The sequence below is a fragment of the Pristiophorus japonicus genome, chromosome 3, assembly GCF_044704955.1.
Source record: "Pristiophorus japonicus isolate sPriJap1 chromosome 3, sPriJap1.hap1, whole genome shotgun sequence".
Lineage (NCBI taxonomy): Eukaryota > Metazoa > Chordata > Chondrichthyes > Pristiophoridae > Pristiophorus > Pristiophorus japonicus.
Window position 1 is genome coordinate 67534768 of NC_091979.1, and position 21262 is coordinate 67556029.

Here is a 21262-nt window from a genome sequence, read left to right on the forward strand (position 1 = left end):
AGTTATAAAGATGTAGGATGTGGGGAACAAAAGACTGAGTCAACACAAGAACATAATAAATAGGAACAGGAGTAGGCCATGGGGCCCCTTGAGTCTGCTCTGCCATTCAATAAGATCATGGCTGATCTGATCATGGACTTAGCTCCACTTCCCCACCTGTTCCCCATAACCCCATATCATTTAAGAAACTATCTATTCCTGTCTTAAATGTATTCAATGTCCCAGCTTCCACAGCTGAGGCAGCGAATTCAAGGATCATTCAATCGGGTAATGAAGAGTCTAATCCCTTTCCAATAGGCTCAAGAAGGCGTTGTGCCACAAGTGGGCAGGGACCTTGGTGTCCATATACACAAATCCTTAAAAGGTGGCAGGGTAAATTAATCAAGTGGTTAAAAAAGCAAATGGGTTATTTGGGTTTATAAATAGAGGAATAGAATATAAAAGCAGACATTGTGGCTAATTCTAGGTCTTTGCATCTTTCCAAAGGCCTCAGCAAGAGTACAGAGGATATTTACCAGGATGGCATTAAGGATAAGGGACTTCAGTTATGAGGAGAGGTTGGAAAAGTTAGGACTATTCTTCTTGGAACAGAGGTCAAGAGGTGACCGAATACAAGATGAGGAGGTTTTGATAGAGTAGATAGGGAAAAATTATTCCCTCTGGCGAGTGGGTCAGTAACTAGAGGTCATAGATTCAAAATCATTGACAAAAGATCTAGATGAAGAGAATTTTTTGCACTGAGTTGTTGGGATCTGGAACACTCTACCTGAAAAGATGGTGGAATAATGTTAAAGGGAGTTGGATGGGTGCTTGCGGATGAAGAACTTTAGGGTTACAGACCAAAAATGGGGACGTGGGACTAAGCATAACTGTTTTCAAAGAACCAGCACAGGCTCAACGGGCCGCATGGCCTCCTTCTGTGCTGTAAGTTCATATGATTCTAAGTATGGGTGTGTTAGGTAACCAATAGCAGGATTGTGGGGGTGGAGTGGTTGTAGGCAGGTCATGTGATGACAGCTCCAGGAATATGTCCAATCAGAGTTGGCAAGGCTCATACTTTAGCCCATGAAACGTGATACATGTTTTAATAAAAGTTTACAAACTTAACTCTCAGATTTTACTTCAAACACAACTGAAACAATTTTCACCTTTGTGTAAAATCACTCGGAGTTTGCACTGAAGACTCACCAGAATCCCAAATGCGAATTCTATCTAATTTCCCTAACGTTATTTGGATAATTACGTACAATTCCAGGTACAAACTCCTCCAATTCTAGGGATGAAAGTTGTTTGCAAGTCAAAGTAAAGTGACACAAATGGGAACAATTTAGCAAGCTTCTGGAGTATATTAAACAGCATCTCAATCCATTCCCAACCTTTGCTAAGGTTGGAGGGGTATGGAATTAAGGCGGCCAAATGGAAAGGGGCCCGCAGGGGCAGACCTGAGTCTTTAGTAGACAGGTATTGGTACATTCTAGCACTTGGCTTCCTCTTTGAAGGCTGTTGGAAGTTTGAGGTGCTGCTGTATGGGATGCTTAAGGTTTCCTGTGTGCCACTCTACAGCATCATCCCACAAGTCAGCAAGGTTCAGCCACATTTCAAGCCACAGCAGGACATTACTGTCCATGCACATGTGCAAACTCTGGTGAATGGTTATCACTAGTGTCCTTGCAGCAGATGGCACAGCTTGGCATCTACCTCTCCTCATGCAGGTTCCCACAATCACTCCCAGTTGGATTTTCCAGGGCCTGTAGAAATGGCTACCGTCATCTTGGCAAATACAAGCAACACTTGCTCCTGCTCACCCTGATATTTCTTCTTTCATCCAATACCCTGCAATGCATGACATGCTGTGATTGGAATGCATAGATTAGACAGGCATACATGCATCCACCTGTGGAAGCACGACCAGTATCAGCTCGCTCCAATTATTCTGACAAGGCCCGAGGACCAATGTTTATCGTTCCTCAGGCCTTTTGCTTTGGGTGCGCATTACCTCCGTAGAGCCAAGTCTGGGCCCATGCTGGTTTGATATTTTTCCAACTCTTAAGTCATCTAGTATGCAGGTCTCCAGAAGGAAAGCATTTAGATAGCAACAGTCAAGCTTGCAAGTATTGATAATACTATCGGCAATTTTGACTTTAAAGCCGTTACTTAAAAGATCCTCATACCCAAGAATCTTGCTAGTTTGGAATTAAAGCCACTCCGCATAATAGTACCATTATTCTGCACATTTGTCTCCTGCCTAGAGTAAACACATGCAGCAATAGGAAAGGTAAGTTGACGACCATTTTAAGGCCTTCCACATATTTGAATGATACTGCCTTCCTGTATCTTAAATTTAGGATTAGCTTAGTGTTCCAAGAAGGAATACTTCATAAACATGATTAATCATAGTCACCTGGCTCTCCCTTCCTGCACCATATAAATACAAGAACAATCTTATCATGTAATAGGTGATCCCTCACTCACCTGTAACTTCCAAACTCTACTCTCATCATCACCACCTTTCCTGTCTCTGTTTTATTAGTATTACTATAATAAATGCCCCTTTGAATTTTTCTTTCTTGGTCCTCCGAAGCTGCAAATATCCCATCCTACGTACTCTTCCGCCACCTTGCATTCTCATTGTATTGAAATCCAGACATCGTACAGTCGTCCTATTCTAACATGCTTTCCTAGGACTTTAAAACTATGGACTCATTACCTGCCAGTCTTTCCTTCCTCCTCTAATGAAGGAAAGTGAAAGTACAGAAATTTAACAATCCTCCCACCAACTTCCCCAGCTAACTGAAAACAATTGAGAGTCACTGATTATCAGCTGAATTTTCTTTTAGTGTTTTAAGTTTTCTTGCAACATTTAATGTGCTATGGTGTTGAAACTAGCAGCTAATTTGATTCTTTCACACAAAAATACAGTTTCAAATTAAGCAGAGTAGATTACATAAGTAATTTATATGTTTCAGTATTATTTAGTTTTGCTGCCAGGATTTAAGGAGGGATTTCAAAGGACCATAATTAAGCAATAATTGTACCATTTATGCAAACAATGCTCCAAAATCAACTCAAGCCACGTACATCTTTTTAATAATATACAGGGTACATCATTTCCCTGTAACATGTGAAATAAAACCCAATATGACTGCTCTTCAAATCAGAGCATCCAACAGTACTCTAGTTCAAGTCATGCAACTCAAACATGGAAGTTTACCACAAAAGATCCAGACCAAAAATAGAATAAAACCACTATTTTCACAAATTATAAATATAGCACAGGTTCAGGTATGTTTCAAGCACAACACATCTTTGGGTTCAGATGGTGCTAATAAATCACTTCAGTTTTGTTCCCATGCTTTATAAAATCATCAAAGCCATAAGATCTGTTACTGCATTGTAACATTCCAAACACTCATCCAACATGCAACAGATACGCCACTAGAGCATTCATTATTCCATATATAACATCTTGTGGAAGACAAGTTACAAACACACCAGGAAATTACAAAAGATCCAAAGCCCACACATTTTTTTTTGAAAACTTTAAACATTTTATTATCAGCTTTAAATTAAAAGGGCCAGAGGCTGGATGGTGTCCAGAGTGTTGTCAGCTAATATGTCATACAGGCAGGGAATGGATAAAACCAGGATTTCAAATATATATTACTTTAAAAGGTGTTTGAAAACATAATTTGGAATTTGCCTAAAACTTTTCTGCACATTCGCATTGTAGCAATTATTCCCGCCCTCCCCTAGAATTAGTAGAATTATATAAATCCATGCAGCAGAGCAGGAAATTAACAGAAGTACAAAATGCACCCTTTCTCTGTCCAGTTTCTTTTTTTTTTTAAATGGAAGTATACTTGTATAACTTTAGAGCAAAAAAAAGTACAACTGTTTCTATTTTAATAAGGCATAAGCTACATCTGTTGAGTAGAATTCCCATTCCACGTATTGTTTTCATCATCTGCATCATCCTCCGTCCGCAGTCTGTAAATCTTTCCCTCCCTCTTGAAGTCCTCTCCACGTTTCTCAAGCAATCTTCTTCTTCTTACTTCCCTGAAAATGCAGCAAGATACAATGAAACCTGTACAAACGGACACCCCAAAAAACAGACACCCCAAAAAACAGACACCTACAAAAACACCGACACTTTAGTCCCAAATAGCTTACGTTATAACAGATACAAAAGCTGCTCCTTGAAACCACCGACACTCAAATTACTAACTATGGCCAGCCTTCAATGGACCAAGTTCGTTTACAACATAAAACACAGGACAAGCAGGTCAGTCCGAGGCGGCAGCAGGTGAAAACGGCTTCTGTGTAATGGAGATTTTTGTATCCAGCATACATAGCAGCAGAGAAACCATTCTATCTTTGGGATTGAATGATTACACAGCTCTATCACAGGGATAGAATGGTTTCTCTGCCACAATGGATTCTGGGCAGAGATTTCCATTACACCAAAGCTGGTTACTGCAGCGGGAGAGGCGGCAGCGGAGTCAGTGCCTTGAAGGGTGCATCGGAGAAGGCCCAAAACACAGTGCGGAACTGAGTGGGAACGGCGGCTTAAAGGGAGCACCAGAGAAGATCCAGGCTACAGTGTGGACCTGAGCCGGAGTGGCGGCTTAAAGGGAGCACCAGAGAAGACTGTGCGATGACATAAAACAAAAAAAAGGAGTAACGTCACAGGACAGCGAGTAGGTGATTAGTTAATGAGTATTACAGCTCTTTTGCTCTCTAAGTTAGGTAAGTGGATTACATTCAGAACTGGGAGAGTATTAACTATAACTTTATTGAATTAATAACAAACTAATTAAAACTAAAAATAATGGTTTGAATAAAAACTGTAACTAATTATTTTAGAGATGGTGGTGCAGGTGGTGTGTCGTAACTGCAGCATGTGGGAGTTGGTGGAGATCAACGAGATCCCGGGCAACCACATCTGCCATAAAGTGCCTGCAGCTCGAGGAACTTCAGCTCAGAGTTGTTGAGCTGGAATCCGAGCTGCAGACATTGTGATGCATCAGGGAAGAGGACACTTTGATCCAGGAGGCAGTCACACCCCTTTAGGTTAAGCAGTACTTTAGAGTTAGTCAATGGTCAGGGACAGGAGGGTGCGACTGCGAGTCAGGAAGGTATGGGGACCCAGGATATAGTGGAGGAGCCTCCGTACTTGACCAACAGATATGAAGTACTTGCTGCCTGTATGGATGAGAACAAGGATTGTAGGGAGGATGGGCAAACTAACCACGGCACCATGGTACTGGAGGCCATTCAAGTGGGGGGGGGGGGTGGAGGGAGTAAAAAGGAATGTGATAGTGGTAGACGTTAGTATAGTCAGGGGATAGATATGGTTCTCTGCAGCCGCAACAGGGAGTACCGAAGTCTGTGTTGGCTGCCCGGTGCCAGGGTTAAAGACATCGCCTTGCGACTGGAGAAGAACTTGGAGTGGGAACGGGAGGATCCAGATCCACCTAGGAACCAACAACATAGGTAGAACTAGTACTGAGGTTCTACTGAAAGAGTTTGATGAGTCGGGGTCCAAATTAAAAAGCAGAACCTCAAAAAGGTAATAATTTCTGGATTGTCACATGTATATATACAGGTGCTCCCAAGGGATTGTGGGATCCCTTGGAACTCCAGGGGATAAGCCCTGTGGTGGTTAGACATGGTATTTATAGGTTTACATACATAACAAGTGAGGCCACACCTGGAATACTGCGTGCAGTTTTGGTTTCCATATTTACGAAAGGATATACTTGCTTAGAAGGCAATTCAGAGAAGGTTCACTAGGTTGATTCTGGGGATGAGGGGGTTGATTTATGAGGAAAAGTTAAGTATATTGGGCCTCTACTCATTAAAATTCAGACGAATGAGAGGTGATCTTATCGAAACGTATAAGATTATGAGGGGGCTTGACAAGGTGGATGCAGAGATGCTGTTTCCATAGGGGGCATGATCTTAGAATAAGGGGCTGCCCATTTCAAACAGAGATGAGGAAGAATTTCTTCTCTGAGGGTTGTAAATCTGTGGAATTCGTTGCCTCAGAGAGCTGTGGCAGCTGGGACATTGAATAAATTTAAGACAGAAATAGACAGTTTCTTAAACGATAAGAGGATAAGGGGTTATGGGGAGCAGGCAGGGAAGTGGAGCTGAGACCATGATCAGATCAGCCATGATTTTATTGAATGGTAGAGCAGGCTCGAGGGGCCGTATGGCCTACTCCTGTTCCTCTTTCTTATGTCACCTGAGCTACGTGCCAATTGGCATAGGGATAAGCAGATTAGATGGTTAAAAGCGCGGCCGAAAGAGTGGTGTGGAAGGCAGGGGTTTTGCTTCATGGGGCACTAGCACTAGTACAGGGGAAAGAGAGAGCTGTTCTGTTGGGACCAGCTCCACTTAAACTGGGCTGGAACCAGTGTCCTGGCGAATTGAATAACTAGGGCAGTTGGCAGGGTTTTAAATGAATGGGGGGGGGGGGCAGGGGAAAAAAAAAAAAGAGAGGATTCAGGAAAGAGTACATTTAAAAGCAGCAAGGGAACTATCAAGGCTCTAGAGCAGCGCAGAGCTTTGGTTAAAAAGTGGGTCAGGAAGGGACAGAGAGAGTAACAAAGGTAATAGGGTATCACTGACTAAGATGACATCAGGAAAAAATAGAAAAATGTCAAAGCTAAAGGCACTATATCCGAATGTGTGAAACATTTGCAACAAAATGGATGAATTAATAGCGCAGGTAGAAATCAATAGGTTTGATCTAATAGCCATTACGGACACATAGTTGCAAAGTGACCAAGGTTGGGAACTAAATATGTCAGGATACTTAACTTTTAAAGAATGAAGGGTAGCCCTGATAATAAAGGATGGGATAAAGACAGTAGAGAGAAAGGATCTTAGCTCGGAAAATCAAGAAGTAGAATCAGTTTGGGTGGATCTAAGAAACAGCAAGGAGCAGAAAACATTGGTGGGAGTTGTTTATTGGCCTCCTAACAGTAGCTGTAGTATCAGGAAGTTAGAAGTGCATGTAACAAAGGTAATACAGTAGTCTTGGGGGAATTTAATCTACGTATAGACTGGGCAAACCAAATTTGCAGTAATAGTGTGGAGGATGAGTTCATGGAATGCATACAAGATAGTTTACTAGATAAGTATGTTGAGGAACCAACTAAGAAACAGGTTATTTTAGATCTCCTATTGTGCAATGAGAAAGGATTAATTAATAACTTTGTAGTAAAGGGGCCTTGAGGGAAGTGACCACACATAATATGCTAGAATTTTATAGGGAGTTTGAAAGTAATTTAGTCAAATCTGAAACTAGGTTTGTAAATCTAAACAAAGCAAACTATGTAGGTATGAGGGGCGAGTTGGCTAAGGTAGATTGGGAAGCGACATTAAAAGATAGGATGGTAGACAAGCAATGGCTAGCATTTAAAGAATACATAATACAACAAATATACATTCCTTTAAGGCACAGAAACCCTACAGGAAAAGTGGTCCAACAGTGGCTAACAAGAGAAATTAAAGATAGTATCAGATCAAAGGAAGAGACTTATAATGTTGGCAAAAAGACTAGTAAGCCTGAAGATTGTGAGGATTTTAGAATTCAGCAAAGGAGGACCAAGAAACTGATAAAGAAAAAGAAAAAAAGAATGGGCCCAAGTTTCCCCAGTTTTTTTTTGAGCAACTTGATTTTTCTGGACTATCTTTTTAAGTTGCAATTCTGGCCATTTAATCTGTGCCACTAAGTGAGTTAGTTAGGTTTTTTTTTTAAAGTTCAGTTTGTTTTCCAAAAGGGGGCGTTCCCAGCCACTTACCCCTGTTTTAGGTGTTTGCCCAACAAATAGTTGCTCCAAACTAACTTAGGCCAGCGTATGTTGCCACTTCTGTCCACACAGAAAAACCTTACCTAGAGTTAAGGAATCGGCGCAAATAACTACATTTAAAGCACCAAGCACCAAACAAAACACAAAAAGTAATAAGCAATTAATTAATAAAATAGAAGGAACCCTGCACCTAAAGCACCAAAATCAATCCGTAAATAATAAAAAATAGAAGTCCTACCTTAGGGAACACAGCGGGCCGCCGATGAGGGAGCCCATTCTGCCAGGGCTAGAGACGGCATGCTTCGGGCCCCTCCCACACAGCCTGCAGCGTGCATTTGCAGAAATGGCCTGCCAGGCACATGCAGAGGTCCCGACAGTGTTTTCAGTGCTGGGACCTGGCTCCGCCCACAATCCACTGGGCCATGCTCTCCCACAACCGAAGAGAGGCTGGGGAGCGGCCAGAATACCGAAGACTATTTTTGGCGCGCTTGGAGGCGGACAAAAATGGCGCACCTCGGGTGAGGGCACCAGAAAAACAGGTTAGGGAAACCCAAGCCCAATGAGCTTAAATTAGCAAAAGACATAAAAACAGATTGTTAACGTTTCTATACGTATGTAAATAGGAAGAGAATAGTGAAAGTAAACGTGGGCCCATTACAGGCAGTGACAAGAGAAATTATAATGGGCAATAAGGAAATGGCAGAGACATTAAACAAATATTTTGGATTGGTCCTCATGATAGAAGACACAAAAAACATACTGGAAATAATGGGGAACAAAGGGTCTAGAGAGAATGAGGAACTTAAAAAATCAGTACAAGTAAAGACAGAGTACTGGAGAAAGTAATGGGGCTAAGTAGTGACAAATCCCCTGGACTGGGTGATCTGCATCCTAGGGTTTTAAAAGAGGTAGCTGCAGAGATAGTGGATGCACTGGTATTAATCTTCTAGAATTCCCTCGATTCTAGAACAGTCCCCAAGGATTTGAAGGTAGCAAGCATAACGCAGCTATTTAAGAAAGGAGGAAGAGAAAAATAGAAAACTATAGGCCAGTTAGCCTGACAACAGTAGTAAGCAATATAAGAACATAAGAAATAGGAGCAGGAGTAGGCCATACTGCCCCTCGAGCCTGCTCCGCCAATTAATACGATCATGGCTGATCTGATCATTGACTCAGGTCCATTTCCCTGCCCGCTCTCCATAACCTCTTATCTCCAGTATGTTTTTTGTGTCTTCTACATGAGGACCGCTGCAAATTATTTGTTTAATAGCTCTGCCATTTCCTTATTGCCCATTATAATTTCTCCTGTCACTGCCTCTTAATGGGCCCACGTTTACTTTCACTATTCTCTTCCTATTTACATACCTATAGAAACGTTTACAATCTGTTTGAAAGGGCTCAAATTTCCCCAATATCTTTTTCTGGCGCTCTCACCCGAGGTGCGCCGCTTTTGTCCACCTCCAAGCACGCCGAAAATCCTCCTCCCGATTCCTGGCCACTCCCCAGCCTCGGTGGTGGCATAGCATGGCCCAGTGGATTGGGGGTGGAGCCAGATCTCGGCACTGAAAACAGCGTCAGGATCTCTGCAGATGCGCGCATGTGCAGTAGCTCCTAGCAGGCCGAATCTGAGAGTGCACGCTGCAGGCTGTGTGGGAGGGGCCCGAAGCACGTCGTCCCGAGCGCTGGCTAAATGGGCTCCCTCATCGGCGGCCCACTGCATTCCCTAAAGGTGGGACTTCTATTTTTTATTTGGTATTGATTGATTGATTGCTTATTACTTTGGTCTTGGTGCTTTAGGTGCAGGGTTCCTTCTATTTTTTATTTGTTAATTATTTGCTTATTACTTTTTGTGCTTTGTGCAAATGTATTGCTTGGTGTTTTAAACCCCCCCACCACCCCCATATCTCTGGCTACCTGCGCTGATTTCTTAAGTCACCGCAAGGTTTTTCTGAACGTACAAGAGTGCCCACTTACGCTTTTAGTTTAGAGTAACTTTTAGCTGGCTAAACTTGCTTAAATGGCCAAATCAGGCCTAAGTGGCTGGTAACGTCCTCTTTTGAAAAAAAAACTAAACTAAAAAAAAACCTAACGAACTCACTTACACTGGCGCAAATTAAATGGCCAGAATTGCAACTAAAAACATACTCCAGAAAAATAAAGTTGCTCCAAAAAAAAAAACAGAGCAACTCCTGGGGAAATTTGGGCCCTATGTCTTTTGCTAATTTACTCTCATTCTTTTTTTCACTTTCCTTATCAATTTCTTGGTCCTCCTATGCTAGAATCTATTGTTAGGAACGTGATAACAGGACACTTGGAAAATTGTAATATGATCAGGCAGAATCAACATGGTTTTATGAAAGGGAAATCGTGTTTGACAAATCTGTTCGAGTTACTAGTTACTGGATGTAACTAGTAGGAACAAGTGGATGTGGTATATTTGGATTGTCAAAAAGCATTCAATAATGTGCCACCAAGAGGTTATTACATAAAATTAGGACTCATGGGATTGGGGGTAATATATTAGCATGGATTGAGGATTGGTTAATGGACAGAAAACAGTAGAAATAAACTGGACTTTTTTGGCTTGGCAGGCTGTAACTAGCGGGGTACCGCAAAGATCAGTGCTTGGGCCTCAGCTATTTACAATCTATATTAATAATTTAGATGAAGGGAGAGAGTGTAACATATCCAAGTTTTCTGACGATATAAAGTTAGGTGGGAAAGTAAGCTGTGAGGAGGAAGCAAAGAGGCTGCAGAGAGATATAGACAGGTTGACTGGGCAAGGATCATGACAAATGCAATACAGGTTAAACCTCCCTTATCCGGCACCACCCCTCGCCCAGCACCATTCCCGGCCACCGGGTGACGCATGCGCAGAACTCTGACATGAACAAATTGAAGTCCTTCCTCGCTGCCGACTCCTGCAATCGCTGACCTGATCCCGTGATCCACCCGCGCCCCCCACGATATCTCTGCCGCACTCCCAGCCCCAATATCCCCTTGCTCAGTACCTGTACCATCCAATTTAACATGACCACCCCTCGTCTGGAAAAGTCCCTTATCCGGCACAGGCTAGGTTCCGAGGGTGCCGGATAAGAGAGGTTCAACCAGTATAATTTGGGGAAGTGTGAAGTTATCCACTTTGGTAGGAAAAACAAAAAAGCAGAATATTTTTTGAATGACGAGAGACGGAAACGTTTGCATTCAGAGAGTTAACATGCAGGTACAACAAGCAATTCAGAAAGCAAATAGTATGTTAGCTTTTGTTACAAAGGAAGTAGAGTATAAGAGTTATACAGGGCATTGGTGAGGCAACACCTAGAGTACTGTATACAGTTCTGGTCTCCTTACCTAAGGTAAGACTTACTTGACTTAAAGTGAATGCAACGAAGATTCACTAGACTGGTTCCTGGGATGAGGGGGTTGCCCTGTAGGATAGATTGAGTAGACTAGGCCTATATTCTTTACAGCTTAGAAGCATAAGAGGTGATCTAATTAAAACATATAACATTCATAGGGGGCTTGAAACGGTTAACGCTAGGAAAATGTTTCCCCTGGCTGGGGAATCTAGAACATGGCATCACAGTCTCAGAATAAAGGGTAGGCCATTTAGGACTGAATTGAGGAGAAATGTCTTCAATTAAAGGGTTGTGAATCCCTGGAATTCTCTACCCCAGAGAGCTGCAGATGCTCAGTTGTTGAGTATATTCAAGAGAGGTCGATACAATTTTGGGAATGAAGGGAATTAAGGAATATGGGGATAGTGCGGGAAGAGGTAGAAGATCAGCCATGATCTTGTTGAATGGCGGAGCAGGCTTGAAGGGTCAAATGGCCTTCTCCAGCTCCTATTTCTTATGAAATCAAGGACTCAATTCTTGAGGGGAGATGGAGACTGATGGCTTGACAAGGCGATGGGGTGGGGTGGGGGGAGAAAGCGAGAGAGAGCATGGTTTCCTCTTTTCCCCTGTTCTTGGGTGGTCGCCTGATTCTTGGTACTTCTCACACAAAAGCTACGAGCGCAAAATCACAAATAAAGATTCTCCACGACAGGGGACCCTACCATTGTAAGGTAAATCCAATAACATTTGTACAAGTCACATGGTCTGATGTCACAATCAGATGTCATGTGGTCGGATCATCACACGATCAAACCTCCAGGAATGCCCAATCATAGTTGGCAACCCTACTCCACCAGTATGTCGGGTACTGATGAGCTGTTAACTGCCCCCTACCCACCCTCCAGCATTTCAAACATTAGCAGCTGCAGCACATGGAGGGAGAGGGTCCCAGACAGAGGTCTGTAGGACATTAATTTCCCCCCTCCCCAGCCACTATTTCAGCCCCACAGTAGCCACCGCACCATGTGCACACTGCCAATGTAGCAGATCGCAGGATCAGGGCATCCCTCCCTCATTGGAAAATAGTGAACTAGGAAACCTCACAGCAGAAAATGAACTGAAATCGCATCCTGCTGGCAGTACTCCAGAATTAGGCACAATCTCAGGTGAGTGCATAAAAAAAGTAATGTTGCAGATAGGGTTGCTAACTCTAGTTTGATGTATTCATGGAGATTTGATCATGTGACAATCGATCATATGGAATTCGATCGTGATATCACTCGTGATGCTTAATCACATGACATTTGATCCCATAACTAAGTTGAATGTTAAAGCATCACCAAGTCCCCAAATAAAATAGGTATTCTTTTTGGTGAGATGAGTATCAATTTATAAATCAAAGAAAGAACACAAAAGAATAGAAAGTTTGAAGGATAAGTAATGTTTAAATATAAATTAATTCTGTGATATTTCTACACTATCAGCTGCAATGAGAAACACCAAGCAAATCTATACCACTGATTCAACAAACACACCATCGATACAAGTAATTTATAACTAAAGTTTTCACGCAATGTTATGACTTTTTACAATGCACAGCAAGTTATAAAAATAACAAAACCAAACCTAATCAATTCACTGATTTCCCAAACCCCACCACTGAAGCTCAGCCTCAGGGAGGGGAGGCTCAATTCTCCGTAAGCAGCACCAAAGCTGCCTGACTCCCAGAACAGTACACCTGGTACAGGTACAAAGTCTGATAACCAGAATCCTCAGGACTGAGTCCTTGCCGGTTTTTGGGTTTTGCTGGATTTTAGACAAGAAAATCAAGGGTCTGAAATCCGGAATCCTCAGGACGGAATACAGACCGGATTTCTAACCTTGCCGCCCGCCGATCATCTGCTGCTCGCCGAAATGTCAGTTTTTTGGGATTCTGGACATTGCACCTCTACAACAGTGCACATCACAAGCTGCCATGTACTCTCCCGCCCTGCCCAATTTGTGTGTGTGTGTGTGTGTGTGTGTGTGTGTGTGTGTGTGTGTGTGTGTGTGTCTCTCTCTCGCGCTCGCGCTCTCTCTCTCTCTCTCTCTCTTCCCCCCCGCCCACCCCCTCGTCAGTTTGTTTTTCTCTCTCCCCACCCCCCCCCTCCCCAGTTTGTGTTGCTCTCCACCCCCTCACCCAGTTTCTCTCTCCCTCCCCCCGCCCCCTCCACCCCATCCCTCCCTCCCCAGTTTGTTCCTCTATCCCTTCCTGCCCAGTTTTTGTTGCTACATTACAACAGTGACGACACAAAAAAATTATTCATTGGCTGTAAAGCACTTTGGGACGTCCAGCGATCGTGAAAGGCACTATAGAAATGCAAGTCTGTCTTTCTTTCTTTCTGCCCGCCCAGTTTGTATTGCTCTCTCTCCCTGTCCTGTTTCTGTTGCTCTCTTTCATAGAATGGTTACACCACGGAAGGCGGCCATTCTCCCGTTGAGCCCGTGCCGAATCTCAACTTGTTCCACTTCCCCGCCCTTTCTCTGTAGCCCTGCAATATTTTCCCTTCAGATATTTATCCAACAACCTTTTGAAAGAAAAAATTCAGTCTGCCTCCACCACCCTTTCAGGCAGTGCATCCCAGATCTTAACCACTTGCTGCGTAAAACAATATGTCGCCTTTGGTTCTTTTGCCAATCACCTTAAATCTGTGTCCACTGGTTCTCGGCCCTTCTGCCAATGGGAGCAGTTTCTCTCAATCGACTCTGTCCAGACCCCTCATGATTTTGAACACCTCTATCAAATCTCTTCTCAATCTTCTCTGCTCTAAGGAGAACAACCCCAGCTTCTCCAGACATAACTGAAGTCCCTCATTCCTGGAATCATTCTCATAAATCTTTTCTGCACCATCTCGAAGACCTTCACATCCTTCCTAAAGTGTTGGACACAGTACTCCAACTGAGGATGAATCAGTGTAGTATACAGGTTCATCATAATTTAAACAGTTTTGTACTCTACACCTCGATTTATGAAGCCCGGGATCCCCTAAGCCTTATTAACTGCTTTCTCAACCTTCAACAATTTATGCACACATACTCCAGGTCTCTCTGCTCTTGCACCCTCTTTAGGATGGTACCATTTAGTTTGTATGCCCTCTCCTCATTCTTTCTCCCTCTGCAGTGTGTTTCTCTCTCCTACCTTCCCCAGTTTGTGTTGCTCTCTCCCCCTCTCCTCTCCTCTCTTCCCACTCCCCCCCCCCCCCCCACCCCTTTGTTTCCTAAGAACATAAGAAATAGGAGCAGGAGTAGGCCATATGGCCCCTCGAGCCTGCTCCGCCATTTAATAAGATCATGGCTGATCTGATTGTGTACTCAGCTCCACTTACCTGCCCGCTCCCCATAATCGCTCAAAAATCTGTCCATCTCTGCCTTAAAGATATTCAATGACCCAGCCTCCACAGCGCTCTGGGGCAGAGAATTCCAAAGATTTACAACCCTCAGCAAAGAAATTCCTCCTCATCTCAGTTTTAAAATGGCAGCCCCTTATTCTGAGACTATGGTCCCTAGTTTTAGTTTTCCCTATGAGTTGAAATATCCTCTCTGCATCCACCTTGTCAAGCCCCCTCAGTATCTTATACATTTCAGAAGATCACCTCTCATTCTTCTAAACTCCAATGAGTATAGGCCCAACCTACTCAACCTATCTTCATAAATCAAACCCCTCATCTCTGGAATCTTTATTGATCTCCTTATTTAAGGAAGCAATTCAGAGAAGGTTCACTGGGTTGATTGACTTATGAAGATAGGTTGAGTAGGTTGGGTCAATACTCATTGGAGTTCAGAAGAATGAGAGATAATCTTATCAAAACATATAAGATTTTGAGGGGTTTGACAGGGTAGATGCAGAGAGGATGTTTCCCCTCGTGGGGGAATCTAGAACTAGGGGGCATAGTTTAAGAATGAGGTTGCCCATTTAAAACAGAGATGAGGAGGAATTTCTTCTCTGAGGGTAATGAATCTTTGGAATTTTCTACCCCAGAGTGCTGTGGAGGCTGGGTCATTGAATGTATTTAAGATGGAGATAGACAGATTTTTGAACTATAGGCAAGTCAAGGGTTATGGGGAGCGGACAGGGAAGTGGAGCCGAGGTCAAGATCAGATCAGCCATGTTCTTATTGATTAGCGGAATGGGCTTGAGGGGCCAAATGGCCTACTCTTGCTCCTATTTCTTATGTACTTATGCAAGTTCCCCAGTTTGTTCCTCTCTCTCCCTCATTCCCCAGTTTGTTCCTCTCTCTCCTTCTCCTCCTTCCCTAGTTTCTCCCTCCTCCTCCCCCAGTTTTCTTATCTCTCTCCCTCTCCCCCTCCTTCCCCAGTTTCTCTCCCCTCCCCCGCGCACCCCCCCACCCTCCCCAGTTTGTTTTTTTTCTCTTTCCCTCCCTCCTTCCCCAGTTTGTTTCTCTCTCTCCCTCCCCAGTTGCTCTCTCAGGACTTGGGAGTTACCAGGCAATTTTTGTTGGCCCCGATGTCGTCATCCTCACAACCGGCAATGAATTCCAAATAGCAGGGGGGAACAACAGGGCTCAGATAATGCGGTTTGGTTGCAAACCATGATAGCAGGGGTAGTGCGCATATGCAAACCGTGCATACAAATCGCAGTAGCATCTCTCGGGAGACCAATCGTCCATTTCGGTAGACTCTTGCCCAAAGCCAGAGGGTTTGGAACCCTAGCTATGGAAGCTAGTCAATCCTAGAATAGTTGGCTCATCCGGTTTACTGCACATACAATGAACATTTTGAAAATAAGGACACCTGCTGCAAGACGCTTAGGTGTCCCTAATTTGTAGGATTCAATGTACATAAAACAAATCTGGAAAGTATGGATTCCTTTAAAAAAAAAACATTCAACCAGATAACAAATCTTTTGGCTTAATATGTGAAAGTTATAGTTCAATAAGCCGGCACTGTATGTTTAAAACCCTTTAAACACAAAAGATTCATCCCACAATATTGAGGATCATGCAAAAGGACTTATTCTTCCATTTTGTTCCAGATAAGACATTCCTTTCTTTTTTTTTTTTAAAAAAGACCGCCACCTAGTGGCCTTAAATTTATTAAGATTAAGCACACTGCTGCTCTCACTTTCAGCACATCAAACCTTCGTAGCAGAATCACATTTTACTGGACACTTTAGTTGGGTCATTCTTAGACAGCATCTGAAATATTTACCCAAAAGGCTACCATGCTAGACTACATTAACCTCTGACCAGAATCATTTAGGCACATTGATCTTAAAGGCAGGCCTAAACAGCAAATAGTTGAACCTACTTGCTGCTGTAAGGTACCACTAAAGATTCGTGGAATATCATCTACCTTCAGTATGTAGTTTATCTTGCACATTCCTCACGTCTGTCCTCCTTTTCCACTGCTTAAAACTCATGTTTTGGATTATTTAGATATATTATTATTCAAAGTTTGATAAAATGTGTGCTGTAGCCTATAATGCATTCTAGGTTATTTCAAAAAGAACAAAGACTAGTCTGGAGCAGGATTTTTTTTATGCAGTACAGGCATCAGGCTTCTCTCGTGACTCAAATTATAAAATTCCTCAGATACTTTCTCAATTATGGCCATACTAAAGATACTTGTCTACACACTTGATGTTGCTTTTATGATATCTGGCCTACAATTCATCAATCACAGCCTGAAAATATGTCAAGATTTATTATAGCTTTAAATACAAAGTAATCTAGTATGCAATTTGACAAACTCTGCTGAGATATAGTGTCTGCATTGTGGCATTAGTTACATTTTACCCTCTACTGCACAACAGTCTTTGTTCCTTTAGCCACAGTATCTATAAGTGAACAACTACTTCACAATGCATGCCTTTTTTTTACTTTAAGTATGAGATTTTTATTGTGGGGGCGAGGGTGAAAACAGAAGCAGATACTCTTAATCAAGACATCAAATAAAAGGTTTCTGTGCTTTTAAATCTTTTAACAACAACACGTTGCATTTATGAAGTGCCTTTAATGTAGTAAAGCATAGTAAAACATCCCAAGGCGCTTCACAGGAGCAGTTTCACAGAAAATTTGACACCAAGCTACATAAGGAGATATTAGGAAAGGTGACCAATAGCTTGGTCAAAAAGATAGGTTTTAATGAGCGCCTTAAAGGAGGCGAGATAGGTAGCGAGGTTGAAGGAGGGAATTCAGAGCTTAGGGTCTCGGCAGCTGAAGGCGCAGCCGTCAATGGTGGAGCGAAGAAAATTGGGAATGCACAAGAGGCTCCAATTGGAGGAGTGCAGAGATTTTGGAGGGTTGTAGGGCTGGAGGAGGTTACAAAGATGGGGAGGGGCAAGGCCATGGAGGGATTTGAAAACAGGGATGAGAATTTTTAAATTGAGGCATTGCCAAACCAGGAGCCAATGTAATGAGCACAGGAGTGATGGTGAATGGTACTTGGCAGGACACAGGCAGCAGAGTTTCGGATGAGCTCAAGTTTACAGAAAGTGCAAGGTAGGGGGCCGGCTCGGACAATATTATAGTCAAGTCTAGAGGTATCAAAAGCACAGATGAGGTTTCAGTAGATGAGCTGAGGCAGAGATGGAGTTGAGCAATGTTACAGAGGTAGAGGTAGGCAGTCTTGGTTATGGGGGTCAAAAGCTCAGCTCAGGGTCAAACAGGACACCAAGGTTGCAAACAGTTTGCTTCAACCTCAGACAGTGGCCAGGGAAAGGGACGGAGTCGATGGTTAGGGAATGGAGTTTATGGCGGGGACTGAGGACATTCCTTCTCAGCCAATACTGGTGTAACAAATCAGAGGCAGTTTAGGGGTAGCGAGGTGGTGGTGAGGTTGAACTGGGTGTCATCAGTGAACGTGTGGAATCGAACATTATGTTTTTGGATGATGTGGTCGAGGGACAGCACATAGATGAGAAATAGGAGGGGGCCAAGGATAGATCCCTGGGGTACTCCAGAGGTAATGTGCAGGAGCAGGAAGAAAAGCCATTGCAGGTGATTCTCTGGCTACTACTAGATATATAGGAATGGAATCAGGAAAGGGCTATCCTAACCAGCTGGACAACGGAGAGGAGAGGATTTGGAGAAAGATTGTCAACCGTGTCAAAGGCTGTAGACAGATAGAGAAGGATGAGGAGGTATAGTTTATCATGATCACTGGCACTTAGGATTTGTGACTTTGATAAGGGCTGTTTCAGTGTACTGACTGGGGCTGAAACGTATTAGAAGGGGTCAAACATGAAGTTGCGGGAAAGTGGGGCACGGATTTGGACTTTGGAGAGGAAAAAGAGATTGGAGGTGGGGCAGTAATTTGCGAGGATAAGGATGAGATTTTTGTGGAGGGTAGTGATGATGGCAGATTTGAAGGGGACGGGGATAGCACCCGAGGAGAGGGAATCATTATCAGCTAACATGGAGGCCAAGAAGGGAAATTGGGTGGTCAGCAGTTTGGTGGGTATAGGGTCGAGGGGGCAGGAGGTGGCTCTCATGGACAAGTTGAGCTCAGAAAGGGCATGAGAGGAGATAGGAAAGAAACTAGAGAAAGAGGTGAGTTTAGGGCTAGTGCGAGAAGTTTGGCTTTGTCGGCTAGGAGAAGGGAGGGAAGCGGCAGAGGCAGCTGAAGTGATGGTCTCAATCTTAGTGATAAAGAAGCCCATGAGTTCCTCATACTTGTTGTTGGAGGTGAGGGTGGAGTGGGCAGGAAAGAGGGGTTTAGAAGACAACATTTAAAATGTGCACATAAATTGGATCTAAATGGTGCAATATGTTATTTTCATTCTGGCTACAACATTTAAAGTTACTATATATATTTAGCTGCATCATTAAATATTATGCATAAATAATTCATATGAAATTTATAATTTTAAGATAATAAATTCAACATTCCTAAAATCAATAAAATATTTCATGGACAATATTACATCTCGAACATAAATGCAAGATAAATTCTACATTTTGTCAAAATGAAAGATATTGCCACACTACCTGTCTGTATCTGATGCAACGGAAGGTTGCGCTCTGGAACTTTCTGGCTGAGACGGAGAGGTATTTCCTCTGGATGACCTTTGTGTAGGATCACTGGCAAACAAGTAATTACTGAGAAACCTCCATACTGCAATAATTGGGTAAAATAATGTGCTCAAGAAAGTCCACAACCCTCCTGAGGCTGGTACCATCGATGAAGTAGACCTTCCACTCTATCAAAGGCAAGAATAAGCACAGGGTCACAGAATGCATCAGTTTGAATCATCCATAGCTTTGCAGAGATTAATTAGAAGTCAATTTTAGTTAGTCTTGTCTATATAGATTTTTAAAGAATTTTCTTTTAACATCTCTAGGTGCTGTGGTAAGCAAAATTAATGCCTAATGAAAGCATCCGAAACATGCTTCAGTGAAATTGCTCATTTCAATAAAAGTTGCCACCATTCCTAGATTTCCACCTAGTCATTTGCAAAATAAATGCGTCTTGGTTTCTAAATCCAACTACCGTCAAATTCTTTACTCTAGCACTTCCTAAACAGCATCATATTTTATCAAACACAAGGCTTCATGAACTTCAGTGATAATGTGGATTCGAAGTTTAATTTTAATTAATTTTGCACTCTGCTCAGAACAAGGTTACTGCACAAGATGAAAGTTCACGGGGTTGGGGATAATATATCAGCAAGGATAGAGGATCGACTAATGAACAGAAAACAGAGAGTTGGGATAAATGGTTCATTCTCTGGTTGGCAGACACTAGTGAGGTGCTGCAGGGATCAGGGACCCCAAATACTTACAATCTATATTAACGACTTGGAAGAAGGGACTAAGTGTAACGTAGCCAAGTTTGCTGACGATACAAAGATGGGAGGAAAAGCAATGTGTGAGGAGGACACAAAAAATCTGCAAAAGGACATAGTCAGGCTAAGTGAGTGGGCAAAAATTTGGCAGATGGAGTATAGTGCTGGAATCTAATCATGCACTTTGGCAGAAAAAAAATCAAAGAGCAAGTTATTATTTAAATGGAGAAAGATTGCAAAGTGCTGCAGTTCAGCAGGACCTGGGGGTACTTGTGCATGAAACACAAAAGGTTAGTATGCAGGTACAGCAAGTAAGTTTGCTAGTGCTGTTGGGGAGGTGTTAAACTAATATGGCAGGGGGATGGGAACCTATGCGGGGAGACAGAGGGAAGTAGAATGGGGTCAGAAGCAAAAGATAGAAAGAAAAAAAGTAAGTGGAGGGTAGAGAAACCCAAGGCAAAAACAAAAAGGGCCACATTACAGCAAAATTCTAAAAGGACAATGTGTGTTAAAAAGACAAGCCTGAAGGCTCTGTGCCTCAATGCGAGGAGTATTCGTAATAGTGACAGGATCGGTCCAAGTCAGCATGGATTTATGAAAGGGAAATCATGCTTAACAAATCTTCGAGCATTTTTTGAGGATGAAACTAGTAGAGTGGACATGAGAGTAACTAATTGAGTGTCCTAGGGAGACATAGTCTTAGAATAAGGGGCCGCCCATTTAAAACTGAGATAAGGAGAAATTTCTTCTCTCAAGAGGGTTGTAAATCTGTGGAATTCTCTGCCCCAGAGAGCTGTGGAGGCTGGGCCATTGAATATATTTAATGCGGAGATAGACAGATTGTTGAGCGATTAAGGAAGTGAAAAGTTATGGGGAGCGGGCAGGGAAGTGGAGCTGAGTCCATGATCAGATCAGCCATGATCTTATTGAATGGCCGAGCAGGCTCGAGGGGCCAGATGGCCTACTCCTGCTCCTATTTCTTATGTTCTTCTGAACCAGTGAATGCTTTTGACAAGGTCCCACACAAGAGATTAGTGTGCAAAATTAAAGCACATGGTATTGGGGGTAATGTATTGATGTGGATAGAGAACTGGTTGGCAGACAGGAAGCAGAGAGTCGGAATAAACGGGTCCTTTTCAGAATGGCAGGCAGTGACTAGTGGGGTGCCGCAAGGTTCAATGCTGGGACCCCAGCTATTTACAATATACATCAATGATTTGGATGAAGGTATTGAGCGTAATAGTTCCAAGTTTGCAGATGACACCAAGCTGGGTGGAGGGTGAGCTGTGAGGATGCTAAGAGGCTGCAGGGTGACTTGG

At 42.9% G+C, this 21262-nt stretch overlaps 1 protein-coding gene across 2 annotated transcripts in view; it reads right to left on the reverse strand.

Moving 5' to 3' along the window:
• Nucleotides 1–3524: 3524 nt before the first annotated feature.
• ubxn4 (UBX domain protein 4) overlaps nt 3525–21262 on the reverse strand; it is a 72511-nt gene continuing 54773 nt past the window's right edge. Inside the window, exons 12-14 of one of the 2 annotated variants that reach the window (XM_070875395.1) lie at nt 19147–19358; nt 11188–11248; nt 3996–4056 (exon numbers count right to left, since the gene is read on the reverse strand). In XM_070875395.1, the coding sequence (XP_070731496.1) occupies nt 11218–11248; nt 19147–19358 (243 nt within the window). In that variant the 3' untranslated portion in view covers nt 3996–4056; nt 11188–11217. Of the gene's footprint in view, nt 4057–11187; nt 11249–19146; nt 19359–21262 lie in introns of both variants that reach the window. The other variant, XM_070875394.1, reaches the window with a different exon arrangement.